Source organism: Salmo salar, chromosome ssa10 (genome assembly GCF_905237065.1).
Source record: "Salmo salar chromosome ssa10, Ssal_v3.1, whole genome shotgun sequence".
NCBI lineage: Eukaryota > Metazoa > Chordata > Actinopteri > Salmoniformes > Salmonidae > Salmo > Salmo salar.
The window spans coordinates 87,785,141-87,795,163 of record NC_059451.1 but is presented as its reverse complement, the minus strand read 5'-3'; the positions used below and the strand labels follow the sequence as shown (position 1 = coordinate 87,795,163).

Sequence of the window (10,023 nt, the reverse complement as noted above, 5' to 3'; positions counted from 1 at the left end):
TGATACTGAAAGGGTTGTCATTTCCTGTCTCAGGGCTCCTAGCTTGCTATGGTTTCACTCTGAGTGTGGTTGACAGCAGCAGGATGTGTGTGTGTGTGTGCCTCCCAGACCTGCCTGAGCTGCCTCCGCTGCTGCTACTCCCCCGCTCTCTCTCCCTCTTTCTCTCTTACCCCTACTGACGAGCTGGGCCCAACATCATGGCTGGCAATACTGACATCTCTTACAGCTTGCAAGGTATGGAGCTCCACTGTTTTTCCTGTCACTTATCTTTCTCAATATATTCATGTTTGTATGCTCATTTAAGATTGAGATGGCCTCTTTTTTTCTCCTGTCTCCCCCCCCAAATATATATTTGTGTTACGGCGGTGCCTGTATCCTCTTGGCAAAGATCTGTATGCCGAGCTGAATCTGAATGGCTCGCTGTCCCTCTGTTATTTTCATGCTTCTCTATTCTCTCCTGAGAAGAGCACATCACTCAGCTGCTGAAGCCCCAGAAGATTTGTCTCATGCGGCAGGTGCAGTTAAACCCACCCAAGGGGAAGGCTGAGAGCAGGGTTCTGGTGAGTAGGGACCTCGTGGTCCCTGGGTCCAACATCACTGTGGCGGGTGGTTTAACCTGCGCTGGTTAAGAAAACCCTGCTACTTGGCATCGACTGGGGCTTGTTTGGCACTTTGGGCATTTGTTTATGTTGACCACAGAGGGTTAAACTATATTAGCTGTGTGTGTTTAAATGTGCAAAAGAGCAGCAGCCGATTATCTGGAATCTGGTGTGTTTGCATATTGGTCTGGAACAAAATGCTACCGAAGGATCTCAGGTGGGAGGATTCACCCCTAGAGAAAAACAGTATATCTGTTTGTAATATGGCTGAAGTTACCAGGTTCCACCTGCAAGTGGAGCTATTAAGCTGACAAGCTCTAGCTGACAGCTGGCAGTCTACACTGCTATGTGAATGGGGGAGATTTGAATAAACCTCCAATACAGTTAGCTACATACAATGAAGTCCATTCTCACTCACACACACTCTCTCACACACTAGACAGGCAGTCTTTGATCTTGTAGTGGTTACTGACATGTTTGTTTTTGTTTACACTTTTCAACTAGGTGATGACTCTATGGAGAGCTTATGTTGTCCACAGTAAGCAACCTGTCAGGGTAAGTGTTTGTATGTTTACTCATGTCTTGAATACAGTTGCTCCAACTGTAAATCAACTACATGTTAACACCATTGCTTGAGTCTGGTTATGGTCAGTCAGGACTAACCTCAGGACTAATTTACAGTCTGATATGAGCTTACAGAAGAATGAGGAAATGCTTGTAAAAATAGACTTTGGGTACTGGAAGTCAGGAATGTATCTCCCTTTAGAAGAAATACGCAGCCAGTGCCAACTGAGTTCCAGCACACACCTCAAATAAAAGTGGAGACCTGCAGGTCAAGTTGAGTATTAACTTACCGAGCAGATGAAGGGAGCATGGCACGCTAGATAGAGGGAGAGTGGAGGAAGGGAGCATGGCACGCTAGATAGAGAGGGAGAGTGGAGGAAGGGAGCATGGCACGCTAGATAGAGAGGGAGAGTTGAGGAAGGGAGCATGGCACGCTAGATAGAGAGGGAGAGTGGAGGAAGGGAGCATGGCACGCTAGATAGAGAGGGAGAGTGGAGGAAGGGAGCATGGCACGCTAGATAGAGAGGGAGAGTGGAGGAAGGGAGCATGGCACGCTAGATAGAGAGGGAGAGTGGAGGAAGGGAGCATGGCACGCTAGATAGAGAGGGAGTGTGGAGGAAGGGAGCATGGCACGCTGGATAGAGAGGGAGAGTGGAGGAAGGGAGCATGGCACGCTGGATAGAGAGGGAGAGTGGAGGAAGGGAGCATGGCACGCTGGATAGAGAGGGAGAGTGGAGGAAGGGAGCATGGCACGCTAGATAGAGAGGGAGAGTGGAGGAAGGGAGCATGGCACGCTAGATAGAGAGGGAGAGTGGAGGAAGGGAGCATGGCACGCTAGATAGAGAGGAAGAGTGGAGGAAGGGAGCATGGCACGCTAGATAGAGAGGGAGAGTGGAGGAAGGGAGCATGGCACGCTAGATAGAGAGGGAGAGTGGAGGAAGGGAGCATGGCACGCTAGATAGAGAGGGAGAGTTGAGGAAGGGAGCATGGCACGCTAGATAGAGAGGGAGAGTGGAGGAAGGGAGCATGGCACGCTAGATAGAGAGGGAGAGTGGAGGAAGGGAGCATGGCACGCTAGATAGAGAGGGAGGGTGGAGGAAGGGAGCATGGCACGCTAGATAGAGAGGGAGAGTGGAGGAAGGGAGCATGGCACGCTAGATAGAGAGGGAGAGTGGAGGAAGGGAGCATGGCACGCTAGATAGAGAGGGAGAGTGGAGGAAGGGAGCATGGCACGCTAGATAGAGAGGGAGAGTGGAGGAAGGGAGCATGGCACGCTGGATAGAGAGGGAGAGTGGAGGAAGGGAGCATGGCACGCTAGATAGAGAGGGAGAGTGGAGGAAGGGAGCATGGCACGCTAGATAGAGAGGGAGAGTGGAGGAAGGGAGCATGGCACGCTAGATAGAGAGGGAGAGTGGAGGAAGGGAGCATGGCACGCTAGATAGAGAGGGAGAGTGGAGGAAGGGAGCATGGCACGCTAGATAGAGAGGGAGAGTGGAGGAAGGGAGCATGGCACGCTAGATAGAGAGGGAGAGTGGAGGAAGGGAGCATGGCACGCTAGATAGAGAGGGAGAGTGGAGGAAGGGAGCATGGCACGCTGGATAGAGAGGAAGAGTGGAGGAAGGGAGCATGGCACGCTGGATAGAGAGGAAGGGAGCATGGCACGCTAGATAGAGAGGAAGAGTGGAGGAAGGGAGCATGGCACGCTAGATAGAGAGGGAGAGTGGAGGAAGGGAGCATGGCACGCTGGATAGAGAGGAAGAGTGGAGGAAGGGAGCATGGCACGCTGGATAGAGAGGAAGGGAGCATGGCACGCTAGATAGAGAGGAAGAGTGGAGGAAGGGAGCATGGCACGCTAGATAGAGAGGGAGAGTGGAGGAAGGGAGCATGGCACGCTAGATAGAGAGGGAGGGTGGAGGAAGGGAGCATGGCACGCTAGATAGAGAGGGAGAGAGATGGAGGAAGGGAGCATGGCACGCTAGATAGAGAGGGAGAGTGGAGGAAGGGAGCATGGCACGCTAGATAGAGAGGGAGAGTGGAGGAAGGGAGCATGGCACGCTAGATAGAGAGGGAGGGTGGAGGAAGGGAGCATGGCACGCTAGATAGAGAGGGAGAGTGGAGGAAGGGAGCATGGCACGCTAGATAGAGAGGGAGAGTGGAGGAAGGGAGCATGGCACGCTAGATAGAGTGGAGGAAGGGAGCATGGCACGCTAGATAGAGAGGAAGAGTGGAGGAAGGGAGCATGGCACGCTAGATAGAGAGGGAGAGTGGAGGAAGGGAGCATGGCACGCTAGATAGAGAGGGAGAGTTGAGGAAGGGAGCATGGCACGCTAGATAGAGGGAGAGTGGAGGAAGGGAGCATGGCACGCTAGATAGAGAGGAAGAGTGGAGGAAGGGAGCATGGCACGCTGGATAGAGAGGAAGAGTGGAGGAAGGGAGCATGGCACGCTAGATAGAGAGGAAGAGTGGAGGAAGGGAGCATGGCACGCTAGATAGAGAGGGAGAGTGGAGGAAGGGAGCATGGCACGCTGGATAGAGAGGAAGAGTGGAGGAAGGGAGCATGGCACGCTGGATAGAGAGGAAGAGTGGAGGAAGGGAGCATGGCACGCTAGATAGAGAGGAAGAGTGGAGGAAGGGAGCATGGCAAGCTAGATAGAGAGGAAGAGTGGAGGAAGGGAGCATGGCACGCTGGATAGAGAGGAAGAGTGGAGGAAGGGAGCATGGCACGCTGGATAGAGAGGGAGAGTGGAGGAAGGGAGCATGGCATGCTAGATAGAGAGGGAGAGTGGAGGAAGGGAGCATGGCACGCTGGATAGAGAGGGCGAGTTAAATGGAGCGGCTCAAGGCATTAGAGAGAGGATGGGACCTGTATTAGTACATTCTAATAATTGTTATACAGTGTAGAAACAAGTTATGCTGGCCTCAGTTTGTGTTGTTTGTATACTTATAAAGCAGAAATGCCTCACCTGGACAAAAGGGAAGTAACACAAATAAAATGTCATCTCATGTGACTGAAAGTGGGCATGACTTCACTTATGCTTATGTCAGTTGTGTACTTTGCTATAGGTAGCGTGATCATGGTTGGAGGCCCATGAAGGCAAATGTTTTGTTTAAGTTTCAGTCGTAATGACCTCCCTCCCCCACTCTCCCCTGTTAGCTGACGTAGTAATGAGAACTCTTATCTTACTTTGACTCTCATTGGAGCCGCAGCTCCCGGCCCCCCCCCCAACAGGACCGCAGTCCCCCCCCCCCTTCTCTCTCTTCCCGTCACCTTCCCTTTCATATATTAACCTGTGTGAGTCAGTATACATTTTTTGTGTTTGTATCAGTGCTTCACTGTTGTCCACAGTCTGGTTTCTCCCTGCAGGTGGAAAGCTCCTTCAGCTATTTAGAGATTTATGCCATCAGCATTGAGAGCCTTAATCAGGTAAATCAAATAATGTCCTTTATGTGTTTAAGTGACATGTTTTGTAATGTAGTGTGTGTCACTTCTAACTTGTCTGTTCTGTTCAGCTTGAATGACATATGTTTCTCAGTACTTCATTGAAATATTTGAAAGCTGCCTGAACCAGGATGCAAATATTTGTTGCACATACAGTACCTGTACTGTGTAAATAAAGGGAGGGGGAAACGATGGTATATGGCTGGCTGACCACTGTGACCCATGGTTACCACTGCCTGGGTGTTAAGAGGTTTTAATGTCTGTTTGAAAAATAGCAGCCCTGATTGACCATAAACTAGCTCTGATCACTGCTGGTCATGTAAATTATTCGCTGTAAAAACATGCTTCGTGCTGAATAAGAGAAACCGGGATCAGAAGCACATAGCAAATTATCCAACTCAATGCTGTTAAATGTGAATAGTAAAACATTCCAGATGTCATTTCTTTGTAATTTAGCAGACATACTTATCCAGAACGACTTACAGGAGCAATTAGGGTTAAGTGCCTTGCTCAAGGGCACATCAACAGGTTGTTCACCTAGTCAACTCGGAGATATCAAACCAGTGACCTTTCGGTTACTGGCCCAATGCTCTTAACCACTAGGCTACCTGCCGCTATTGCTGTCTTCCAACCCATCACCATATGTTTACAGTATTTGACCTACCACATATGGAGATGGATTTATACCACTAAGAAATGGGGTGAACTTCAGATTTCCATCCACTCATCTGAAGAATCCCCTCTTTACGCACCTCTGGTCCCATTCCATATACACAGGATGCAGTCAAAGGTCACCAGACTTCAGTCAGGGCTCTGAGATTGTGGTGGTTTTTCTTCTGTAGCGCTGCAGAGGTTAACACTCTACGTCCTGTTGGTAGGAAACATTAGTCACCACCACTGTTTGGGGGGGGAAGACACTGTCATTCTTTCTCTGACTGTTGCTCAGTGACAACAAATATTTTTGAAATGTAAGTTATGGAACTCCCTTGCTGACATTAAATGTGAATAATGATACATTTGTGTTCTTGTTTTAGTTTTTTTGCACCCCCACTTTGAGACAAAGTCAGGCGTGCCCATGTCACCACTCATCACAATGTCTACAGTAGTGGGGCGATGGTCAGTTGTTTGTTCACTACAACTGCCTGACTATATGTGATAAAGTGAAAAACTGCACCTGAGCCTAAACCGCTATATAGAAAATATGCTGTAGGCTACAGTCAAAGGTGGTCGAATGGTTTTTTTTTGACAGGGGGTGCAGTATTTTTTGTTGTCGCCTGGTTTAGATGTTTCTTAAAATGTCCGACATTTTTGGTAGGCTATTTGTTAGTCAACTTGTCTATAATTAGATGCATGCAGCTTTTCTTCTGTCATTACTTGTTGCTCTAGAAGACTAAATAAACCCTTGCTCACCAGAATGTCATAAATCGATAGAATGAATGCTTCATCTAGTTGACATCGGTAAAGTTTTCTCTGTCATCTTCTGCCGCGGAGCAAAGACATTTAAGTAACGGGGAGAAAATGCGAGCTATGAGTCAACCCCTGCTTCACTAGTCTACAGGTACCTAGTTACACCAAACGAACAAGCAGAGACGGTGTTGATGTGTTTCCGAGTTCATGTGTCCACTAACCACCTATACTATTTAGAAAGTCTTTCTGTCAGAATGTGTATCTGTATCTCTGCATGGTGGTTGTAGTGACAGACCGATAGAAAGACTCCTACTGCATGTGTTGACCATTCAGGTGGTGATTGAGACGGACAGACAGACCTACTCTCTCAGTCTGACATCTGTTGAGGACCTTGAGGCTATGGTCAGTCATGTCACAGCTTCTCTGAAGAAGATCTTCCCTGATTCATCTCCAGGGTGAGTGTCGTGGCAATACAGATGGACATTTTCCTCCCTCAAACATAGTGAGAGTTGCTTGTGATATACTTATAGCAGAAACCCCTGAGGTGAAACATCTACCCATTAACCAACTGATTAGGGCTCCTCTTCTATCCAAGGAATGGAGGTTTTCTTACTCAGAGAGCTCACTTCTGAATCATATTTCAATCCAATACCGATGATGAAGTGGATACCTAATGTAAATATCTGTCATTTTAAGAGGATTAAAATGTGTGACATGTATGTGTGTTGATTTCCTGCTCTCAGGAAGATCCTGAAGAAGATCCCTCCAGACCTGCAGGAGCAGCTGTGGAACCTGGCAACGCGGGTGGAGGAGCACCTGACTGGAACACTGGGACCATGTGGTCAGTAGAATCAATCAGAGCACTGCAGCATTGTCCCCTCATTTGTGTGTATCGTACTATGTGGACATTGTGTAGGTGTGTGGATGTGGATTTGTACAGTAATTGATCCCTCTGCCATTCCTTGGTTCTCTACACTACAGGAGGCTTCTCAGAGACGTATGCTGCTCTATGTGACTTCAATGAATTACCCTGCAGAGAGGAGGTCCAATGGGTCAGTAGGTTACCATCAATCTATGATGACACCACATTCAATGTTTCTGATAAATGTTGTTTTCTGCTATTAATATCAATTGATGTAGTCAAACATCAAGAATATTAGTAAAGGTGTTTATTATTTATATTCTTTCAGGATGTGGACAACATTTACTATGTCCAGAATTGTCGGGAATTCAACCTCCTGGATTTCAGTCATCTGGAAAACAGAGATTTGGCCTTATCAGTGGCCGCACTTTCCTTCAACCAATGGTTCACCAAGATCTCCAGCAAAGACCTCAAACTGGTAAACTTTTTAGCCACCTCTTGTTCTGTTTTTCCAGGTCCAGTTGGAGAGCTCACTGTCTCATGTTATCACTATCTATCCCTGAGTACTGCTCTCTCTGGGCCTGTCATGACTGTCTGTACGTGTTGGCAGTGTGAGCTGATGATGGGATACTGTGGGTGACCTAACTGGCAGCCTGGACTAGGCTGCAGGGTCTAGCAGGGCTTATCAACAGTCATCACATGTACACACAGACTGGAGGCAGAGCACAATAATGACTTCATAATCTAGCTACTTTTGTGTTAGTGATACTGGAGTGCCTTTAAGCAATCACATGGCTATGATGGAGTTCAGGGAAATGACCTTCATGATAAGGGAGAGAAGCTGTCTGGAACTGCACAGATGTAGTTATATTCTACAGGAAAATGTATTTAAGGTGATTTGTGACCAGAGAAATGGGCTGACACTGAAGATGGAGATCAGATGGAGATTCTCATTGAGATTTGATTTGCTGCCAGTGTATGGAGACGGGATGGCTAATGATTCAATAGAAATGAGAGGAATAGTAATTCCCCCTCTGTATCTATCCGCAGAGCTCAGAGGTCCAAGAGCAGGTTCTCTTCATGATCAACAGATCCTCCACCTTGGAGGAGGTGTGTCTAGAGGGATGTGGGCTCAAACTGTGAGTAGTCTACTACCTGATACACCTCACCTTCATTAAAAAATCCCTTACTCCCTCCCTCTCTACCTCCCTCCTTCTCTCCCAAAACAGTCTACCTGGTGCCAGAAGCACAGAGGAAATGGGAAATCTTTGGATGACATTTGATTTATGTGATTGGTTGACACTTTATTATTCATTTTAGTTCACAGGAATAACTATTTTCCATTCCTCTTTCTCTCTCCTGGCCCTTCCTCTTGTAGGGATTTTGCAGTGAAGATGGCCTGTGCCCTGCGAGATCACACTTGCTCCGCCATCCACACCATCAACCTGTCAGCCAATCACATAGAGGACAAAGGCAAGCATTTAGTTACCATTGATAACTTTTTAGGTTTGTCAATGTCCATTGCTGGTGCTGCCTGGAATGGCTAGTGACTACTCATGTGTGTAACGTTGTGATATCTGTCACCAGGTGTGATAGCTCTCAGTCAGGAACTGGAGAATCTGCCCAATGGTCTCACCCAGCTGTCCCTCTCCAGGATTAGTGTCTCTCCCAAAGGTTCATTCAAACTCTTCTGTCTGCTGCACCTTTTGAAATGTCCATCTTCCACAAAGATGTGAATGTAATGGCTTTTACATATTCTATTGAAAGCATGCCTGACTACTTGGGTTGCTTTTGTTAGTGCTACATACTGTGAATAAATAGAGATCCGTACAGCTTCCTTTCTCTCTCTGATTCCTTTCCCTCCCTTCCATCTATCCAGGTCTAGGTAGTCTGACTCAGGCGTTACGACAGAACAAGGCCTTCTCCAGCTCTCTGTGTCACCTGGACCTGTCAGGGAATACAGGCATTCTGGCTACAGAGGAAGCTGTGGTGAGTGCGGGGGCAGCACTTGTTTTCAGTTCACTTCTTAGAATTCAGTCTCGCTCGCTCCATACACTATTACACTTGAGTAAAGCTTCCTACTGTAGGCGTTGCTAATCTCAGCTAAATGCGTTTTGTAATGTATAGGGTGTATGCTGTGGAACATGAACTCTGTGGTTATATTCAGTAATGGGTTGTCTATAGAGGTTATTTGACATAAAGGGAGTTTGTTTTGCCAGTACAGTCTCAAGTGACAGGATATGCATGCTACTTGATACTGATATGACTTAATGATACAGGAGGCAACTCAATCAGAGTAAATGTATTACGCCACTGTACAGTATTGAATTGAGTTGCCCTGTAGTTGGGTTTGGCTCTAGTCTACAGGACCAGAGCACTGAATAGCTTTACATCTTTACCTGTCAGAACCTGTTTAAGTTCCTGTCTGAGACCAATGCTGTATCTTACCTGGACCTGAGTGGCACAGACTGCCCTGTGGACACTGTAAGTGGCCTTTGCCCTTTCACCTCCAGCCAGTTTCTGTCATATTCGTCAATTTAAAATACACAACCTGATCTGCTTTTCGATGTCACATGTTTGTGCCAATGTGAACCAATGAACCTTTTACATCCCCAACTTCCTTCTCTCCCTAGCTGTTTGTATCTCTGTCAGCAGGCTGCTGCCCCAACCTGGCCCACCTCAACCTGTCCAGAAACCCCTTCTCCCACAGGTGAGCTCCCTGCCATGTGTCATCTCTGACTAGTGTTGCCCAACCCGTCCACTGACCTGTCTCTGTCCCCAGGAAGGTGAGGGAAGTGACGAGGACTGTAAGGGAATTCTTCAGTAAGAGCAATGAGCTCAGATACGTGGGATTGGCAGGAACCAAACTACCCCCAGAGGCTCTCAGGTGAGCACTGATGGAATGTTAAACCAGGAAATAGAAATGTGATGCATGCCAAACAGAATGTGATGCCTACTTATAATTATGTGTTTGCATTTTGACATATTTATGTGTATACTGCTGTTTCATACGCATATTTTTGTGGTGAAATTAACTAAATCGGTCTTGTATGCAGATTGTTGTTGCAGGGTCTTGCTACAAATACTTATCTGTGTGGGCTGGAGCTAGACCTGAGTGGCTGTGAGGTACCTATATACACACACACACATGC

At 47.4% G+C, this 10,023-nt stretch overlaps 1 protein-coding gene across 2 annotated transcripts in view; it reads left to right on the top strand.

The window, feature by feature from the left end:
* Window positions 1–57: 57 nt before the first annotated feature.
* carmil2 (capping protein regulator and myosin 1 linker 2) overlaps window positions 58–10,023 on the top strand; it is a 37,525-nt gene continuing 27,559 nt past the window's right edge. The window contains exons 1-16 of one of the 2 annotated variants that reach the window (XR_006757017.1): window positions 58–234; window positions 466–560; window positions 1,104–1,154; window positions 4,528–4,587; window positions 6,343–6,464; window positions 6,753–6,850; window positions 6,991–7,061; window positions 7,200–7,349; window positions 7,922–8,010; window positions 8,250–8,344; window positions 8,459–8,545; window positions 8,751–8,860; window positions 9,278–9,355; window positions 9,505–9,581; window positions 9,654–9,758; window positions 9,928–9,997. Coding sequence is in view for 1 of the 2 variants with exons in the window: in XM_014124192.2 (XP_013979667.2) it covers window positions 198–234; window positions 466–560; window positions 1,104–1,154; window positions 4,528–4,587; window positions 6,343–6,464; window positions 6,753–6,850; window positions 6,991–7,061; window positions 7,200–7,349; window positions 7,922–8,010; window positions 8,250–8,344; window positions 8,459–8,545; window positions 8,751–8,860; window positions 9,278–9,355; window positions 9,505–9,581; window positions 9,654–9,758; window positions 9,928–9,997 (1,395 nt within the window). In the remaining variant the exon portion in view is untranslated. The remainder of the gene's footprint in view (window positions 235–465; window positions 561–1,103; window positions 1,155–4,527; window positions 4,588–6,342; window positions 6,465–6,752; window positions 6,851–6,990; window positions 7,062–7,199; window positions 7,350–7,921; window positions 8,011–8,249; window positions 8,345–8,458; window positions 8,546–8,750; window positions 8,861–9,277; window positions 9,356–9,504; window positions 9,582–9,653; window positions 9,759–9,927; window positions 9,998–10,023) is intronic. The other variant, XM_014124192.2, reaches the window with a different exon arrangement.